Below are 21,083 nucleotides of genomic sequence, written 5' to 3' on the forward strand. Positions count from 1 at the left end.
GCCCGGAGGAGCGGGGAGAGGAGCCCGGGGATGGGGAGGGTCGGGAGGAACCCGCCCGGAGGAGCGGGGAGAGGAGCCCGGGGATGGGGAGGGTCGGGAGGAGCGGCCCGGAGGAGCGGGGAGCGGAGCCCGGGGATGGGGAGGGTCGGGAGGAGCGGCCCGGGACGCGGGGGCTGCAGCCGGGCACGGAGCCGCTGCCGCCTGTCCGGGAGCGCCGCCCCGCGGCCGCGGCGGGGACTGCGGGAGAGGGGCAGCCCTGTCCCGGAGCCSCTTAATCCCGCGTCCTCTATTTTCCCAGCGTGTGTGATTTCAGAAATGRGCTGTCACGCCCGATGTGTAAATTTAGTTCTTCCTTTGCGTACTGAAGCTGCCTAGATTTTGTAAGAGCCAGGAGCCGCAGTGGGTTTTTTCCTGCAAGCCAGAGAGGAGGACAACACCCATGCATCACTATGAGGAGCGAGCGCACCTAGAGGAGGGAAGGAGAGTTAGTGAAAGATAAGATTAGGGAAATGTTTCTTCCAGGGAACGTGAGATTTCAAAAATTTGTTCTCTATTTTGCTTTGTTAGAGTAGAACTGTGAATTCCACCTTACAGGTCATTTCAAGAATAAAGCCAAAAGCACATTAAGGAGATGGTTAGTATAGCAGCCTCTGGAATTTTGTGGCCTGAAATATTTTTAGTTTGAAATATGTTGACTTTCCTACAAGAGGAATGAAACCCCAGGGTAGAGTCTGCACTGAACAGGCTGAGATAAAACACTGCCAGGAAGCTGGACTGAACTCTTCTCCTGTCTGAGCTACACTCACATGTAAATTCCCTCTATGGTATCCTGARGAGAAACCTGCTATAGTTCTGCTTGACTGTGAGCCTTCTCCTGAGCATCTGAGATGCGTTTAGCTGGAGTAAGGTAGGTTATGGCAAAATATTTGAAGGAGATCCTGAAAAGTTAGGTAGGTTTTATCCTGTTTGTCCTGCTGAAAGATTTGATGTTGGAAGCAAGAAGTGAGGAGAACTGAAAATAGTTTTACTTGTATGGGTATGCCTGGCAGCTGGAATGCCACCAAATAGGGAGTCCTGTTATCAGCTGAGTTTGGGAACTGGAGGAAGAATTTCAACATTTTCATGTAGCTGGGGATTTCTCTCACTTTCTGGTTTCTATCCTGTCTTCTCTAAAGCAATTTGTCCTACCTAAAGAGCTGACTCAAGGATTCCAATTACTGTAAGCCAACCCAAAATGTGTATGGGAAAGAAGTGAAGAAAAGGAGAGAGCAGAGCATCTTGGGGTTTGGAGGAAGAGTGGAGAAGGGTAGGAAGGGTAACAGCAGATAGGGTGACAATATTGAGTTTTTTTTTGCTGCAATTCGCTGTTGTAGCCTGGTCAGGACACTTCCTCCTCCCCCTGGAGGCTGTGTTCTCTCTCCTGTTACCAGGCCATGGCAACTGCTGACATTGCCTTGTGCTCGGAGCTGGCCTCCTTTAAACAGCAGAAATGGGGTCAGTAAATAGGTCCTGAATGCAGGGCTGGAAATGACAACACTCCTAGCAGGACCACTGCTCTGGTCTGTAAAGAAAATTACCTTGTTTATCAAGCTCCTCAGCTTGAACTGCTTCCAGTTGTCCTGAAGTGTAGTCAGTTCATTCCCAGTGACAAGTGGTTCATTATAAAAGAAGAAAATCTTGGCTTCCAAGACTGCCTTTGTAAGCAGCGAGCACTTGAGTATCGTGTTTCAAATGGAAGGCTCCAAGGCATCTATTGAAGGTTCTGTGCTTTGACTGTTTTTTTCCCTTCTTTTTAAAGAGGGGCAGAAAGGAGCCATAGTACTCCACCCATTTGCTTGAAGAAAGTCTCTCTATAAAGCACAGAGAAAAMAATGGACTTCTCTATAAACTTAGTAATGAGTCCAACTGGGAAGACTTCAGCCATCACAGTGGAATGACATCAACCCAGACTTTCTAAGACTTTCTTACTAACTAGCAGTTAGTGGCTGAACTTTCCTTATGGCCCACAAAGTTCAGCTACAGARGACTATCAAATATCCTAGACCCGAGGAAGAGCTGAGAAAGGGAGGAGTATTCTAGGGAAAAATAGCAAAAGCATTCTTGAGGCTGACAGAAGAACTGTCTTGTTCAGCAGCTATAATAGGACAAAGCAAATTTAAACCATTTTTTCTACATTAATATCACATTATTTATTCTCAGATCATGCTAGTTTGTGACAGGTTGACAATAAAGAAGAGGAGATGCTTTGTCATACAAYATGTAGTTAAGCTGTGGAACCCCTAGACACAGACTATTATGGCTACAAAATTTTGTATGTGTTCAAGGGAAGATTGTTAAGGGAAGAGAAATCACTAAGGTTYCCTTWCACTRCAGAAACCACCTCTGCTTTAAAGTKCATCAGGTACAACTGGTTGTAAGTTAAGAAACTATGAGGGAGGAGGGGCAAATGTGGTTGCCCTATTCCTATCCTTTACCCAAGGCAACCACATTTTGCCAGTGTCAGAAATAGGATTTTAGGCCAGGCAGACCTTTGGTCAGGTCAGGAAGGTATTTTTATGTTCTTGTTATAGTATTTTTTTTTATTTTGACACCTTCTAACTTACCCATCAATACGTAAAACTGTCATTCTTCCTCAGATTTAGTATTTAGTTCAGCAATAATTGAACCAACACTTTGAAGGTAACTTTGTATATCAAAGTTAATGTTTAAAAGTGCAGATTTCTGCTATACCAGTAACCTTGACTGGTGTTGCTCTACAAAATCTTGCGCCTGGAGTGATTCTGCTCTGCTTTCAAAACCTTCAGATATCTTTTCATATGACCACATACACCAGAGAGCTCAGACCTGTGAGTCATTGTATCTCCAGATGTCTTAGGAAAGTCCACACATCTTCTCCAAAATCTGAGCCAGCTAATTTAAAGTCAGGGAGGGTTTCTTTTCATTGTAAACTGTGGTGTAGATATAGATAAAGATATAGATAGATAGATAGATAGATAGATAGATAGATAGATAGATAGATAGATAGATAGATAGATTGATAGATAGATATAGATATATGTCTTAGTAAGTGGACTTGAGGTCAAAGTTGGTGTTCCATACTGGCAAAGGTGAAAAGTGTCAAAACTGTGCTAAAACAAATCCACCCTCTGAATCTGGCATCCGAAGCAACAAGCTGTGGTTGAGCTGTAGTGCTTGCTTAGCAAAAAAAAAAAAAAAATATTACTTTCTATAGTAAACAAATATGTCTATAGGGTAAAGATGCCTCAAAAATCATAAGAGTCACTGGTCCATTATACAGCTTTAAAAGTGGTGTTCCCATTTCTTTCTTCCATGTTGCACACATGCCCCTATTTTTCATGCTAGATCTTCAGCTAGCCTGTAGCCAGGCTGTGTCACTGGAGAGCACCACTTGAATTATTCTAAACTAAAATTAAGAAAAATGGTTATGTTTTCCCCAACCTCCACTGCCACTGCCATATAAACCAGAGAGCTTAACCACACACAAATCCTTCAATTGCTTGGCTTTTAAAGTTTAATCATAGTCCCTTTCTTCCTTCACTGCTGAGGTTTCCATGTAATTGGAATGAAGGATGTTGGAACTGAGCACAGGTTTCCCAGTGGCAGCTGCCAGCTGGATAATGCCACTGACATCAATGCTGCCAAGGGAGAAAAATGGTCTTTTCAGTAATGTGTTGAGCTCAGAATCAAGAGTTCTGCGTTCAGTTTCTGGCTCTGCCATGGACTTCTAACAATTTTACATATTTCCTGCATGTTTTTCAACTACAGATGGGAATAATTTTGCTTTTTATCTTTCCCATTTAAAGTATTAGCTCTTGGTATGCTGCATCACCCCATCTAGGTGGGGCACTCCACATGTGGCACATGACATTCCATAAAGCACAGACATCACAGTTCTTACAGTCTTTGTGGGATCCTGAAAAAGGCATGTGATGAGTAACCAGACTTGTCCCTCCCACTCAGTTGAGCTTTGCTGTGTGTGTATGAAACCAGGAGACTCCCCTACACCAGCAGCATCAGGCTTTCCTCACTTGTCTGTCTATCCTAGGAGACCTTGTTTCCTTGGGATAACAGTTAGCAAAGTGCCATTTCTCATATGGGCACATTCATAGTTCTCAGCTGGGTGGGTAGTGGAGAACCACTGCTTTCTTTTAAGCCAGTTAAAGCCACATTTTGGTCACCACATGAAAGAGCACAATTGGTCTGGTTTCCTAAGGGGTCCTAAGTCTCATGAGTGAACTCTGTCTATCCATCGCTGCTTGGATCCCAACTTTTGAATACACTGGGGKTTTTTAATGATTTCAACCATATAACTATAGAAAAGAGAAACAGAAACATCATATCTAACCACATTCCTATAGAATAAATAAAACCATGGCACTCTGTCAAGTGGAATGACTCAGACTCCTGCCCACTGAGGGAAAAACAGGTAAAACTCAGTTGGTTTCCCCTTCCAGTAGGTARCTCAGCTGAATTGTCTGCATCCATCGTGCTAGAAACCATTGGGAGAGTCAGAGGCAATACAGGGAATATCTGAGGCATTTCTATTTTGAGCAGAGTGTAGAATTCTGTTCCACTGATGTCAGTTCTAAACTTGCATGATTATACTTAGAATATACTAAGATACCTGCTTTCATTTCCAAAGTGTATTTTCAAATGTCTCTTTCTTGTTTTAGAAAAAATTAAAATAAAATGGAGCACATGTTACTGCTATTCATATTTTTCATACCTATATTGGGTGTCAGCAATGGAACAGAAACTGAACAAGATTTTACTTGGCACTTAAAGAAGATTCCCCAGATTGTGAGAGAAAGAACTTTCTCCCTTGACAGCCCTAAATTTGAAGCAAATACAGAATTAGAGCTGAACAGCGTATGTGGGATTGAATGTCAGAGAAAACTGCCAGTGCCAAGCTTGTCTGACTTGAAGAACCTCTTATCCTACGAGACTGTTTTTGAAAATGGCACACGGACCCTGACAGAAGTGAATGTCCTTGGGGCAGTGCCTGACCCAGCTGGGAACACAACCACCCGAAGGCCTTCGAGGAAGAAGAGGCAGATTTATGGAACAGACAGCAGGTTCAGCATCTATGACAAGAAGTTTATGACCAACTTTCCGTTCAACACAGCTGTCAAGATCTCCACAGGCTGCAGTGGCATTCTGGTTTCCCCCAAGCACGTGCTCACAGCAGCYCACTGTCTGCACAAYGGCAAGGATTATGTTAAGGGCAGCAAAAGGCTGAGGGTGGGCCTCATGAAGACAAAATCCAGAGGCARCGGCAGGAAACGCAAAGGCGCTAGGAGAAGCAGGAGAGACATTTCTGCGGCCAAAGAGGATCCCAAAGCCACCACAGAATCAAGGCGACAATCCAAAGGTGATGGGAGAAAGCAGAGGAGATCTGGGAGGAAGCAAGAGAGCTCAGATAGCACACCTTCCTTCCAGTGGACACGGGTGAAGAGTACCCACATCCCAAAAGGCTGGTTTAAGRGTGTCTCTGGGGATATTGCTCTGGATTATGATTACGCAGTTCTTGAGCTCAAGCGTCCCCACAAAAGGAAATAYATGGAGCTGGGAATCAGCCCAACAATCAAAATGATGCCTGGGAGCATGATCCACTTCTCGGGTTTTGACAATGATCGCTCTGGGCAGCTAGTGTATAGATTTTGTAGCATTTCTGATGAGTCCAATGATCTGTTTTATCAGTACTGTGATGCTGAGCCTGGCTCCACAGGTTCTGGCATCTATCTCCGCCTTAAGGAGCCAAACAAAAAGAAGTGGAAACGCAAGATCATCGCTGTTTACTCAGGCCATCAGTGGGTGGACATCAATGGTGAACAGCAGGATTACAATGTAGCAGTACGAATTACTCCTCTCAAATATGCCCAAATTTGCTTCTGGATACATGGGAATGATGAGAATTGCACACTAGGCTGAAGAGAGCTGAACCTCACTTGCTTAGCACCTGCACTGCCATAGAGTGAAAGTCGGCCACCACAGTTACTGGAAGAACATCACATCAGAATGCTTTTGAACTCAAAGCTCTTAAGTAGTGCTATGGTGACTTGAGGAATGCTGAATTTCTGGGGGAGGGGTAGGATTGTCAGAAAAAATATTTCTAATTGTAATCAACCTAGATATGCACTTAAAATCCCAAACTATATTTATGTTTGCAATTGTGATAAATTCAAGTCATTCATGAGGGAAAAAAAATGACTGCACCTGTTTGTCACTTTTTTTCCCCAGGGGATGGGTTGAAACATCTCAAACTGGTATTATTAAACAATATCTTTTTTTTTTTTTTTTTTCAGGGTTCTGTTCCAATTCTTCAAATGCAAGTTGTGCATATAGCATGATACTGTATGTGCAGGATGATTCAGAGAATGGCATGAGAACAAGGCATTTTTCTGTCTTTCTCTAAAGCTCCATGTTGAGAAGCAGTGGAATAATTCACGATTGTTAGTCTGGGAAATTTCCTCTTTTGGTTGCTGCAGGAATGCTCCCATGGAAATTCCAAATTTATGTAGCTGAGAGTTACACATTAAAGACAAGTTTCACTTCATCGCTCAGTAAAAACAGCAAAAAAGAAATTAACAAAATAGAAGTTTCCATGTTTGGAAAGACACGTCTGGACATAGTTTAATGCCTTTAAATGTTCTTTGAGAAGCTATAGAAGTCTTAAACACACGCATTTGCCTTCCAATTAGTATTTGGAGAGCTGTAGGTTTAGTTTCTAGTCAAAGATTTAGCTTTACCACTGGGAGAAGTCACTGACTCCTGAAGTGGCTACTTGACAATCATTTGGAGCTTCACAGATGATATATTTTTTGGGTGCTAAACATTTCTTCAGTTTTTATAAATTACTTTTATACGAGTTCAGCTTCATAGATAGGATAGCATGTATTAGTCTGGGAGCTGGAAATCAATATTTTAGTTTGGCTTTATGAAGTTTTGCAAAGTGGGTGGCTTTAATGTTATATTCAGACTCCACCTCAACAGGATTTACAAGGTTAACTAAAAATTTCTCCTAACTAATTTGCAGCACCTTCTGAATGGTAGAACTATCCTGTGCATTATAAAAGGTATCTTGTTAGATAGTAGCAGTAGTTAGCAAATAATTTGGTTCAATATGTTTGTGGAGCCACGTATTTAATGAAGACACAAACTGAGCTTGACTTTTACACTCAAACCATCTTCTTAAAAATTTTTGTTGATTGCTATACAAGTTTATATCTTTTATTTTATGTCAAGATTTTGAAGTACACAGAATTRTTATGGTGCTACATTAATCTAATAACATAAAAAAGACACTGTGCCTTTCTGATCATATGCTTTGGGTTTCAATATTTTTAGAATATTTACCACCTTAACATTTAAAATTTTTTTACCATAAATTTATGCTGACCAAAWTACATTTTCTTCCTGTGCAAGAGAAAAAAATACAACAAGATTAAAAATATCATTTTTTTGTTGGTATCTTTAAAACATGCTTGTAATATCTTTTGATGAAATAAGATGATTTTAAATAACCTACTTTTTTGGTAGATAAATTAAAATGGATAACCTGACACATTGAATGTGCAGGGAATTTTCTTTGACATATTATTGCCAAAGCATAACAATTTAAGACTTGTTTCCTTATCATAACCCTAACAATATTTCATTAATTGGAAGAGATCTCGCTTTAAAGGAAACTGTCTCTTTTAATGTCAACCTTTCCAGGGAACACTCAACTTTTCTTCTTTTTTTTTTATTTAATTTTTTTTTTGTGTGATTGTTTGCAGGAAACTAATAATAATTTTAAAAATTTAGAAATAAATCTCTAAGATTTTAGGGTTAATTATTTTTTATTGTTGTTAACATCTCTATGAACACATGTAGCTTTGCTAACAGTAATTTTAAATCACCTCAATCCAGTAATTAATACTCTCGCTCTATGAAACAGACCTATAATTTTCTTCAGTAAGCTCTGTAATGTTTTCTAAAGTGCCTTTTTCCATAGTTACTGTAACAAATAAGGTACTGCATCATTAATTTAATATGAGAGAACCCMGGTCCATGGATATTTTTACAATTATTGTCATTGTTGATTTGGGTCTGAAACTGTTTTGCTGAGTCATATTTAGGTGTGCTCCTTTGGAGAAGAAACAAAATCTATTTCTTTATCAGTTTGGGCATTGGGAGCAAGGTAAGAATGAAAAATGTTGAGGTCAGTTTTCAAACGGTTCTGTTATAATAATCATCTGTTGTWAATATCTCAGCCACAACCTGAGGTTCTCATACCAGGTAGACAAAAACTTTGTTTTCAGAGAATAAATACTAGATGCTCAGTACTTCATTTTGTGGTACTTAGCAATTAAAGAGTTGCCAGAGCAAAAATTAAGTGATTAAAGAGTTGCCAGAGCAAAAATTAATTAAAAACAAACAAACAAACCTCTGTGTCTGTGTGCACATGCACAAACACATGCAAATTTACAGGCTTGCAGAATGGGTGTTGTTTTGATTGAGTCAGCATCTTCAGGCCACAGAATGCAGGTACAAGAAGACACAGAAAAAATGTTATTCCTGTTGTCTCTGCTAAGCAACATTTCAATCTTCCACTTAGCCTAACAGAGAAGGAAATGCTTTATGCAGACACTGTGATTACCTATTTATGAACTTCTGGAATAGTTCATAAATCAAGTACTTACAYATGATCCCAGGATAGGGCTCTTGGTACCCACCATTGCAAATGGGACAAGGATTTCTGAGCCATGACCACCTCAGATTTTCTTAAAAACCTGCAGTTACGATCTAATTATCGATGAGAAAATATGAGGAGGAAAATACGATCTCAGTAGACCAGCTCTTGCTGTCRTCTACGACATCAGCATCAAAGCTGGGTTTCCAGCCCTTGTGCTTTTTCCCTAAAGGATTTTTCCTCTCCCAGGTACCAAGCTGAACATAATTTCTTTTCATCAGTACTGGTGCTTTTCCATAAGAGTTGGTATAATAGGTCTTCTTCTTTAACTGTATTCCTAGCCTTAGGAAAAAACAAACTCAGTCAAATCCCTTTTCTGCTTGGGGGCTACTGGAATTTATAAAATGAACAAATCAGTTTTTTTCTGGGCCAAAGATAAACCTSTAATGCAAGCCTTTAACAGACCCAGATGAGTTTCTGTAAAGTATTTGTACATGTGTAATCTTAGGCTCTGAGATACACAGTGGAAGTTAAGGGGGTTATCTGCAGTGTGAAAAGTCTAAGTTTGTATTATCTTAACAAAAGAAAAGCACAACATGTGAGAAAATKATTTCTGTCATATGAGGTATAGAGTACCCAATGCTTTAATGATTGCTAAAGAAGCTCACTTAGTTTATGATTTGCCATCTTAATTTTGCAGATTTGTGTGTCTGTATGGAGTATGAATCAGCACAAATATGGCTTAAGTTAAAAAAAAAAACAAAAAAACTCATCCACATGTGGAGGAGAGAAGCAGCTGGGGAGTTCTTTCTAATCTGCTGGTAAGGGATGACCTGGCASCAAACAGCAAACAAAAGAGAAAGAGAGAACAAGTAGATGGTACGGAAGATGAGGAGGATGGAGATGGCATTCAAGGGATAAAGAAAGTGTGCAAAGTAACAGATGAAATGGCTGCAAGGTAGCAGAGGGACCTGTTGCGAGAAAGAGTAGACAGCTGGTAGAGACTTTATAGTATGATTTAAGACGAGAAATTCACAAGTTTTATGACCAATTTTTCACTAGCATTTTTTCCCAGCCAACAGCAACAAGGAAAGGGCTGTGAGAGGACTCAGGCTGTGGCAGGGACCACTAGCAGGCAGGGGATTTTGACCCTGATCTACAATCCACACCTGAGTTCGTAGGGATTATGCTTCTGTTCATTTAGGGTCCTTGGAAAGCATCAGATCTGACCAAAAGGTTTGGCAGGATGAACCTCCCAGCACACTGGATCACCAAGAGTGTAGTAAGGAAAGGGAGTTTCTCAAACCTGACCTTTTGTTGGGATTCCTGTAAAAGGCTGTTCTCCACTGGTAAAAAAAAAAACAACGAACCAAACAAAAAATCTCAGATTAGAGGCAYTTAAATGTTGCCTCCATTTTTTTGTATCTAGAATTTTTAGGCAATAAATTTTGTTGAAATATCTTCTGTTTTTCTTTGGCATCTTCATAGAAATTTAATCATCTGCTTCTAATTTTAAAGCACAGATTATTACAGATACTTCCATCTACAATTTCCCGGATTAAAGAATGACTGCAGGGGGGAAAAAAAAAAAGGATGTTATTAAATGGAAAGCTTCAATTTTCACTCTAATCTCAAAGGATTTGGAAGTAWATTTGGGTCCCCTTTGCACCAGTCTTTTGCTTCAAGTGTCAGAGCATTTAGGTTAAAACCTCTAGAAGTAGCTTTGAGGATTCTTTCATGTTCTTAGCTTTTTTWAGACTGACAGAAAACTTTATAATATTTTTAACTGTGCAAAATGACAAACCATTTGGGAAAATGAATGCAAACCTTTGCTCTGTTAAGATATTATACGATGCACTTACTATGTCAATAAATATTCTGTTGTTTTTCTTTTCCTCTGTCACGATGCAGTTTGTTAGCTATGGTTGTGTTACACAAACTTCATTCTCTAAGTGCCTGTAATGATTTATCAGTGAATCATCTGGGACTTGGTCTTACAAGATATTAATATCTCTTTAAATTTGTTCTGGGAATAAAAAACCTCCCTGTCTTCATGATAATTACTCCATGAGCAAATTTGATGAGTAAAAAAATTTATTTCAGCAAGGAAATGACTCATAGTCTATGCCAAACATTATTAATTCTAAAATAAATAATTAGTTCTATTTTCTACAGTAATACTTTCTGCCTTAAAAAGCTGTTGAACCAAGCTAAATTAGAAGTATGCAAAATATAATCTTGGTTCTTAGAATTATCTTAACTTTGTGCCCTTGAAGCCAGTGCTGATCTTATCTCCGACTGTAAAAGGAGAGATTTTTGGCAAGGTCAAGAGCTGCTGGAAATATTTAATGGAAAGTTAAGAAATTATTACAGCTGTGATTAACAGTGTGTCTAATACAAGCAATATTTACCAGGGATCYGGCAAGGGCTTACTCACCAGCTCTTATGTGGGTCCTCATATGGGGGCGAAGTGAGCACCACAGGGAACTAAACAGCATTGAAACTTTGTGACCTGGAACAAAGTCCATTTGGGGGTGATAACAGGATCTCAATATTTTCATTGCTGAAATCTACTTTTTGCCACGATCTGGGAGAATGTGTTGGTGCCTGAGAAATGTTTCTCAGCCTCTGTTCAGGGAACACAGAGACCCAGGGGTGACAGCTGTGTCCTCTTCAGGCTATTCCCAAGCCACCAGCACGGATGCGGTTTCTTTGATGGAAGATATGTTCCAAAACATGCTATGGATCACACACTCCCATGGGTCCTGGAGGGCTTSAACTGGAATCTTATCCAAATGTCTATTTGGCCCTAAGATGTTCCCATACAACCCAGATCCTTGTGCAGGTATTTTCCAGTCATATTCCTGTTTCCCATCATCTTTAACAAATGTTCAAAAGGTCTTCACCAAATAACAGACACTCAAATCCTTCAAAGAAGCAGCAATTTGTAACGTTTATTATGCAGGTTCTCCTGATAAATCCATCCTTCCTCCCACTTTAAGTATATCTTTAGACTTTGATAATGGTTAATCCCTCAGTTGTTATTGYTAGGAAAAGAAATCAGATATACTGGAAAAGCCACACAAATATTTAGTTGTTCTTCTTGGTGATTATCTACACACCATTCTTAATGCAGTTGCTAAGGCTCTACTCCTTTTCCATGTGAAAGAGTTGAAAGCTCTGGATGAAACCAAATTGGGCTGCTTTTCAGACAATTACTCATCTGCCCTTTGGCTGCAGTTGCAGCACTCTCCCACCCTTCCCCTCCACTTTAATTTCCAAATTTATGGATTAAATTCTGGTTGCAGCTTTGCTTAATCAAAGATGAAAGCAGCCAGAGACAGCAACAGCAATGGACCCTTTCTGGCTGTATCTCTCTGTGGACATTCTTTGGAAGTGAGGAGGAGAAAAGGACAAGAGAAGGCAAAGGCGAAGCCCTTGACCAACAGCAAATGAACCAGCGCCTTACTGAACGGAAGAAAATGTGATTTCTATTTTTTCTTACAGTGAAAGGCAACACTAGTTTTTTAATTTAGAGTTCCTTTGTGATTTCTTGAATGATTCATCAGCTAAATACTTTTGGCTCTGCACAGGAATGAACCAACAGTGGTGGGGATACAACGTGGCCTTGAATGCCAGGAGGCTTCCCCTCCCAAAACACATACAATAAAAGAGAATGTTAAATAACCCCAAAGGGAAATACAAAGAGGGGGGAAAGTCATCTCTAAGAAAAGCACCAATGGGATATTTGGGAAAAAAGTTTATGCATGAAGTCAATGGAGACTTTACAGCTACATGAGGCACATGGGTTTTTCTGCCATGGCTGTCTGTGCAGGACATCATTGATGAATTCCAGAGTTGTGGTGAAAAAAAATGCTGGTTGCCTATCCCACCACCATCCCACAGCAACAAGCACCTCTTGCTGCTTATTGTAAGTTTGGGCTCAGACCTGGTCTTCATAGAGTGTTCAGGAACAGTGGCTTCCAAGGATGTGGCCACTGACACTTTAGGTTTTATACATTTTGCTCCGCATCCACATGGAGGATGTGTGAAGCCGTTTTTAATAAAGGTGAGTTGAAACAGTAAGCTCCTGTAACCCAACTCTGCATCACATTCTGCTCTCATTTAGGATTCTCAGTTTTGAAGGGAAATCTGACCCATTGCATAGTGTATGTATTTACTTGTTATAGCGCATTATACACAAAGTATTTTATGACCTGTGAATAGATTCATTTCTTTCAGAAAGAAATAAAAAGGAAGTAAGTACTCAAAAGGGAAAGTAGTTGTGTCAGTGTTCAATTTACTGTTCAATTTACTTCCCTGCTTGCCAATTAACCTGTTACAACAGTGATCTGTGATCCAATAATGCTGCTCATTCAACTGATGTGCTTGAGTCCTTCACTTCTTGAAACAAATTTTTCCTTACCACTTCAGACCAGATAAATCAGGCATCTGTGTAAAAACAGTGTTCACAAGTTTAAAAATAACCTCACAAAACCAGCTGCCACTAATTCTATTTAATTATTTCATATTGGTTTCCAATTTCATTTCATTCTTTCCTTAAATGAAAGAGAATTCCACTGTTTATTTTTTTTTTAATTATGTCCATTTTGGATTTCATCTCATTTTCTACTCTAATGCCAAACATCTAAAATTAAAGAAAATAAAATTATGTACAACCACTGCTAAATAATGAAGAACTAGGGTTGTTGTTTAAGAGAAGGCTCTTCAAAGAGCTATTAAGGTAACAGCTGCAAACAGAATGAAAGGCAAAATCACTGAAAGCAAACCAGTGTTCACAGCTCTAAGACAACACATCAAATCTGGAGCTAGCCTTGGGAAATGCTTTCGTAAGCTCTGAGTCAACGYAAGCACRGGCTGCCAGCTGAGGGAGMAATCCTGTGACRTCCTTACAAAACAGCTCTGGGCTGTCCTGGCAGCTCCTCCTGCCACGGATGCTGATGAGGGAGAGGTCACAGGCTCTGGACCCCAGCAGCAAGCACAGGGTTTAATATYCTAGGCACATCCTGCTCTCCAGAGGAAGCTCATTTAATTTCACTGATTTAAATGACTGCAAAAATAGCAATGGTTTGATGCTATTAATCAAATTATACTAACTGGGCTGCAAATGGCTCCCAAWCCATTTGTGGCAAGATCCACAGGAATGACAGTTTCAAATAAAAAGCAAATTACCCCTAACAGGCAGATCTGCCTGTGTGGGATCCACATCTGCTCAACACCTGGAGAAATTTGGCAGAAACTCYCTCGGTAGCTGGCTCTGGGTGAGGTTTATTACCCCAGTTCCTTAAGCCTACTGCTAAGGTAATGTCYTGCTGCAGCAGCACAGCCTTCTAGGGCTGTTGCAAGGACAAAATGTGGAAAATAAAAGCAACAGATGCTTCAGACAGGTCTTACCTGCTGCAATTCTTTGCACACCATTTACAGAAGAGAGCATCAACTCCACAGAGAGGGCAGAGCCTTCATACTCCACTACGTACAATGCACTTGCCTTCCCTCCCCTTCTCCCTAATGTGATTCATCACCACAAATTTAAAACACTGGAAATACTGGAAAGAGCTCAGGAAATGCCATGCTTCATTATATCCCTATTCCAGCCCTTTTTTGTCACTCAAGGTGGAGCCAAGGCTATTTGCCAAACCCGTGCTGGCCCTCATGGACTCATCTCTTGCCACRGCAGTCAGAGCCCACATACAGAGCCAAAATTGCACAGTCCTGGGACAGAGGGGTGCAGCCACCCACTTTTCAAGGACATGATTCACTTTCCTTTTTTTAATTTGGCAAAGACTAGGCTTCTAGGCAAGTATTTTTATGACACATAAAAAGTCACATTTCTGGATCTGGAAGCCAGGTCCCTCCTTCTAATTTGTAACCAAAATTTTTGTAAATTTTTAGGCTTGTCTGGCAACATCACTGTAGAACCAGCTCCTGGAAGAAACATAATAAAGGTACAGCTCAGAGATACAAGACCGGTAGAAAAGAAGGTTACCTATGAAGCAGACAATTGCTAAAATAACTGCAAGACTCACAACCATTCTTAGAAAGAGGGCAGGATTTTTTTTTTTCTACTACTTATTGACTATGTTCATGGAATTTGTTTTATTTTTATTTTAGTGAGATTCCAATGTTACCTCTTGGCAGAGGGCTTTTTAGGCAGCTCCACCAATTACAGCATCAGAATTTCAGCAGAGAGAGTTACATCCTCCTGGGGCAGTCCAAAGGCAACAGTGATGGTGATGGTGATCAACCTTCTGCTGATGAGATTGGGTTTTGGAAAAAACCAAAACCAACSAAAACCCAACCAAACAAAAAAAMCYCAAACCAGATACTRTGRTCATTAATACCCACAAAACTTTCCATGGGAGCAGAGCAGTTCAGACCTGTGTCCTGCCTCTCGCTGTTGCCCCTCACATAATCACAGCACGGTTCTTTTCCTTGCACAGGTTTCTTTCCCTTGCCACGAATGAGTGCAACTAGCAAGAAAAAGAAACCCGTGCTCTCAGCTTGTTAATGCTACCATCATCCTTATCTGAGAGGCATCTAAACCCCTTCCTTCTTCTATTTCCAGCTACTTGCATCATTACATTTATTATTATAATATATAATATATATAATAATATATATATTATTATTGTACCCCAGCTGGGCACATTGACCATCCTGGAGGTGAGGACTTTGCTGCTGCTCCCACGTGCACARCTGGGTGTCCCACACCAAATGCACAGCTCCAGGTGCTTTTGGAGCAGGGGTGACCTCAAGCTTGCAATCCAGAGAAACAAGACACACACAGCAGTGTGGTTGTGAGTGTGATACTCAAACAGTATCTGAAGAGGAGCTGATGGTGTTGTCACAGCTTGTGGGACCCTGGTCTTGTGCCCACTGCTGTCTCCTGTCTCCTCCCTCACCTCTCCCATCATGCTCCAGAGAACTGCAGCTGCTTCTTGTTTCTCCTGCCAGATGTATGAGCAAGCCACATGTGGCAGAAACAGTCTGAGGATCCTGCGTTGGAAGGCCTGAGGAGGATGGACAGTCCCATCTCCTCCAGAGCCACTCTACCCTGCTATCTCTGCAGTATGCTGAATTCTCCCAGGACAATTCCTGATGCACAAAGAAATACAATCAGGTGAAAAGCAGGATGTGGTGAGACATTCAGCCCACAGCTTCYCTTTTCCTTCCCAAATTCCTTCTTTTTCTAAAAAGATTTATCAGTGTGCTTATTGATGTCATAAAGAGCCCAACAATAATGCTCTACACTGATATTATTGAAACAGTCAAATTTTTTCCCTCTTAAACCTCTTTAAAACTACTTCCTTTTAAAATTTTTATTTGTTTTTCTTTTCTCTTTGTCCTTTTCCTTTTTTTTCCCCAAAATGGCTACACACTGTGAACCAGTGTATGCTGAAGGGCAATTGCTTAAACCACAGTCCTTCAGGAAGGTCTCCAAAAGCAGAGAGGAGCATTGGCTGACCGTGGCCCAACAGTGCAATCCTGCTGGAGAAAGCACAGGTGCCACAGTTGAACAGAGAGCAGAGAACACCAAAATTGACCTGATATCTGGAAAACTTGACTGGCAAGGAAAGTTTGAAGACAGAGGGCGTAAGACTATGGTAACTGTCGAAATACCATCACTGCTACTGCAAAGAACGAAGAGAGAATCCCCATGGACAGAAGAAATAACAGTTCAACATGCAGGTCAGGTAACAAAGCAAAAAAACCCCAGCAGCTCTCTCAGGGTGAAGGTGATGCTCTTCAGTGCTGYTTGGAAAGGCTGTGGAGTGATGGAGGTCTTCTAGAAAAATCTTTGTATTACACAATTTTGGTTTTAGAGCAGGGAAATAGAGTAAATAAATGTGATTTCTATCTTATCATCCTGCCAAGCAGTCTTAAAGTGGAAACTTCATGTGCTCTGAATGCATTGCCTTTGCAGTGGAATGCAGAAAGCTGTGTTGGTCTTGTGTTTCTGCAGCAGAAAGCCAAATTGTAAATGAAACAGTATGCACAGTCAACATATCTTTTATATTGGCAATAAAATTCTTTGGCTAAGAGAAAAATACTGCTGCATTTCACACTGGAGTYTGTCCCAGGAAAGCATAGATTGGATCAGTTTAGGTCTTTAATTTGGCTAGGGGAAAGTTATTTCTTTTCTGTTGCATCTCTCCTCCATCTCTGACAGATCTGTCAAAATACTGGATTTACCAGCTCAGGTTTCCAGCCTCTGTAAGTTCAGTTTTGAATGGAAATGCATGGCTGGCATGCTGAAYCCTGCTACTGGAAAAATAATACTCTTAAAGCCTGCCAGCTATTTKAAAGGTCATTAAATGACAGAAGCGCATCCATGACAGGCTCTTCATGCCATTGGTGCTGAAATGGGTTGTAATTAATTCATACATGAGACCAGCTACTATATTTTAAGATTTCCAGACAACCACTTGCAATACTACAGTGGTGTGAAGTTAAATTGATTAAAATGTAAGTTAGGGCTATTCCTAAGTCAGCCTCAAATGGGTAAAGGTACAGCAAAGACAGCACTGCTGTTGAGAAGGGGAATTTTCCTTGCTAGTGACAGAAATATGGGATCAGCCTGGCTTAGGTGTCAGTGCTTCCATCAGTTCTCTGTTTCTCTAAAACATGCACTTGCGTGGAATATAGATGATTTGCCCATTTATCAGTACATACTCCTCAGCAAAAGAGAGGTGGAGATTGTTAGTGATATGCTTGCAAATTCTTGGAGGTATTTCTAAAAGCTGTTAAAAGCACAAACCACCCAAATCCAGCCTTCAACATCTGCTGGGGCGGGGGAAGCTATCTGAAAAATCCACAAGCCAGGCTAAACAACAGAGAAGGATTAGAGTCAATCTTGATGATCAGTCATGAAGCCAAATGTCTAAAGAAACAAAATATTTTTGCAGATACATAAGCTACTTTACTACAAGAAATAATTTCCAGGATTCTAAAATCCTGTGGAAATCAATCCKAAATACAAAATACTATATTTTGGGTGGACAGAACAGTGTAACACTTCTCTAAATCACATTTTTCTTCACTGAATGCGTATGTGCAAGACATATTTATGAAGACCTAATATTACATCTCAGTAATCATCRAGAATGTAATCTGTCAGGCTATGTTTCAAAACTGCCAGAAACAGCTCTCCACTTAGGAACCACAAGGTGCACTTTTTGGAGATAACTGACAATACTGGAGAARCCAGGTAGGCTTAAGTAGACATGGAATTAAGTATTACCTGTCCTCCRGCAACATGGTTAAAGAGCTGCTCATGAGAAATATATTTACCTAGTATCTCAGACTAAAAAGTGTGTGGAGCTTTAGAGAATTATGCACATACACAGGTTATTTTTATAATTACTACTTACAGTCCTAAAAAGTAGCAGAGAGTTTAAATAGAAAAATCTGCTTGCTGTCACAATGTAGTCTTTTTATGTTACTTTGAAAAAAACCAGTATCTATTGTATGGTCTCTGTAAATCCTTGCAGAACAACTCTCTTGTCTGTGCAATGACAATGGTAACAAGGTGTTTTCATCTGCATGTCTTGGATTTTTAAAAATAAAGTTCAAAAGAGAAAAAAAAAATTATCCAAACAAGCTTGATTTAATTTCACAAAAGTTTAGGAAGATTCTTAAAAACTGTCTATGCAGGAATCCAGATGCCCTGCTGGGTGGTGTCTATACAACTGCAGTTAATGGAGATTTTATATCAATTAAAAATTTATATAATTCAAAATTAGGTTCAGTGTGTTGAACACTGCCTTGCCTCTCTCCCTGTCTGGGCCTCGACCACACCTTATGCAGTAAAACATTTCAGCCATCCTACAGGAATCACAGGCAGTCAAATATTTTGAGAGAGAAGAGCGTTTCCAGCACRATTTGCCTTGGAGCCAAAGGTTCTGTGAGCAAATTCTACACAATCAAACCTTGAACAAAACAAAAAGAGGCAAGCAGCTGCATTTCCATCAATACMATTTCTGAATTGAGAGTGACAGGAAGGTAATTCAGGCACAACACTGAAGACTTTCACAAAGAGAACTGCAATGCTTGGGACTCAAGCAGCAAGGAAARGTCACCAGCTACCTGCAATCTTTATGAATTTAATTATCTATATTTTTTTTTGTAAATTTAAATATATGTTTAAAATCAGGATAGCTTATGTCCCACAAAATACAGAGCTGGGAAAACTCAATGTGTCCGTTCCTCCCAGCAGGGATGTTAGATAGGTGCTGGATACTGTCAGGATGGGATGGAGGTGACCTGGGAAGTGGGGATTTCAATGCACTGCCTGAAACYTGTCTTTTCAAACATGAAGGAAATKATGTGCTCTGTCTTTTCAAAAGGGTGTCCACAGAAATAGATTCTAAACCAGAACCTCAGAGTGGCTGCAGCCCTGTGAACTTTTGTGCAAAGGCAGAATCAGAGATGCTCTATTACCTAAGCCAGAATCTATATAGTAAGACCATCTTATTTCTGCAGTATGCTGGTCTCAGTGTTACTATTTTCCTCCTCTTTCTTCCTTTGTTAATCTGCTAAACTCAGTTTTTCCACAATTCAAAAGAGAAGTTATTTCTTTTCCTTTGTGATGTTTTTCAAAACAAATTCAATACTGCTCTTTCAGTTGACTGGAGACAGTGTGGGATCATTCCAGAAAGGAAGAATCACTTAAAACCCTCTTGATTGATCAGCCCAGACTGACAGGGTATAATTACAGACACATCGTAGACACATAAGGCATAATCTTAAAATTAACTTCAGAATTTAACTTTTCCCACTCTTGCATCTCTGTAGGATTAAAAAAAAAATCCCTTCTATTTATACATAGATACATTCAGAATACGAAATGCTGTTCCTTTTAAAGCTTGGTGTCTGCTTGCAGCTGTAAATTGCTCTTGTACACAAAATCTTTTTGCAGACATTGAATACCCACACTGCAGGCCTGCAGCAGTTCACAAAGCTGAGGGCACAGCTGCCCCCTCCCTGGGGTCACTCTGTGCCCACAATGTTCCAGTGCCCACCCCATTCCTCAGTTACAGACAACCTGCAGCCCCAAAACCACACCATCTGTCCCCCACACAACCATCCCATCCCTCTCCCCTTTCCCCTCCTTAGTGTAACACCATCTCTGCTCCCACAGTCACCTCTCTCCAGCCTGGACGGGCAAAAGCACACACAAAGACTATGGATGTTCTCCAGAGGGCAGGGGATGGTCCCTCCYACCCTGTGTCACAAATCCCACCAGTCCCTCTGCACTTTCACAAATTATAACAATGAACCTGCCTCCAGCTACCAATTTAAGTCTGAAAGGCTGGCTTAGATTTTGCAGCACGTGTTTCAAAGTACCTGCTGGTGCACTTAGCAATGTGCAATCTCTGCTTCTAACAGAGTGGRATAGTGCTTTGGCAGGACCTCTGAAAAGGATGACTATTTGAGGGTTTTGTGATRTTGAGGTATATGGAGAAATCTCTTCCATCATCACAAACTCTATTTTGAAAATATGACTCAAACTTCTCCATGTTCAACCATGAACATGTGAATGCAGGTGCTTTACGGTGCTGTGTAGGGCAGACATTCACCAATCCTTGCACAGGTCCCCCAACACCATCAGAGAAGAGGTTTGCTCTCTTCAGTCCTCGCAGTGGATGTCACACCCATGCACACATTTCTGCAYTGGTTTCAGTTTCTGTTTCTGGCCTCCCGCCCTCGCTGACTCCCAAAGGCTGCTATTCTTACCCCTCTAATTGCATGCAGAGATGTCTTGGGCAACGAAACAAGCATTGGGCTTCTGCTGCCCACAGCACTTGCAGAGTTTAACTAAGGGAAAGGGAAGAGGTGGTGAAGCTTTAGGAGCCAAGACATGGAGCAGAAAAAATAGCAGTGCTGTCTGCTTTAAAATATGTAGAGCCTCTCTCCTTCTGTAGTCCCATCTCTGAAATTCTCATTTCAGCCCCTCATTACCACTCCATGTCTGCCACTTCCCACACTGCTCACAGCATCAGCAGTATATAACACATGGAAAAAAAGATTTTCTATTTTAATAAAATTTCTGGTATTTCAGGTTCTGGAAGATCTGAATCAGTCTCAATGTATTATCTTTGTGTCACTGCCACTATTTCTACCATGCCAAGTTTCAGTTGGCTTGCCTRGGCATTAAGAATTCTTGGGATTTTTTTCTCCCCCATGCACAGTAAGTTACCATGCAGCTCTTATTCTGAGATGAGAGATGGGAAGGAAGGCAGAAGCAAAGGTTGCCACAAAGACAAAACAGTGTCAGCTGTGGCTACTGGACATTTCCTGATCTAGATGCTGCCTGCCCAGTGGCAGTAAGATGTACCTCTTAATATTGAAGTCACAAGCGCATTTA

General features: G+C 40.7%; 1 protein-coding gene across 2 annotated transcripts in view; it reads left to right on the top strand.

Moving 5' to 3' along the window:
- PRSS35 (serine protease 35) overlaps window positions 1-6,318 on the top strand; it is an 8,003-nt gene extending 1,685 nt beyond the window's left edge. For both annotated transcript variants that reach the window (XM_057369632.1, XM_057369640.1), the window contains exon 2: window positions 4,695-6,318. In XM_057369632.1, the coding sequence (XP_057225615.1) occupies window positions 4,711-5,952 (1,242 nt within the window). In that variant the 5' untranslated portion in view covers window positions 4,695-4,710 and the 3' untranslated portion in view covers window positions 5,953-6,318. The remainder of the gene's footprint in view (window positions 1-4,694) is intronic.
- The last annotated feature ends 14,765 nt before the right edge of the window (window positions 6,319-21,083 follow it).

This window comes from Malurus melanocephalus, unplaced genomic scaffold (assembly GCF_030028575.1).
Source record: "Malurus melanocephalus ecotype Western Australia unplaced genomic scaffold, MMel_1.1 scaffold_4, whole genome shotgun sequence".
In the NCBI taxonomy this organism is placed as follows: domain Eukaryota; kingdom Metazoa; phylum Chordata; class Aves; order Passeriformes; family Maluridae; genus Malurus; species Malurus melanocephalus.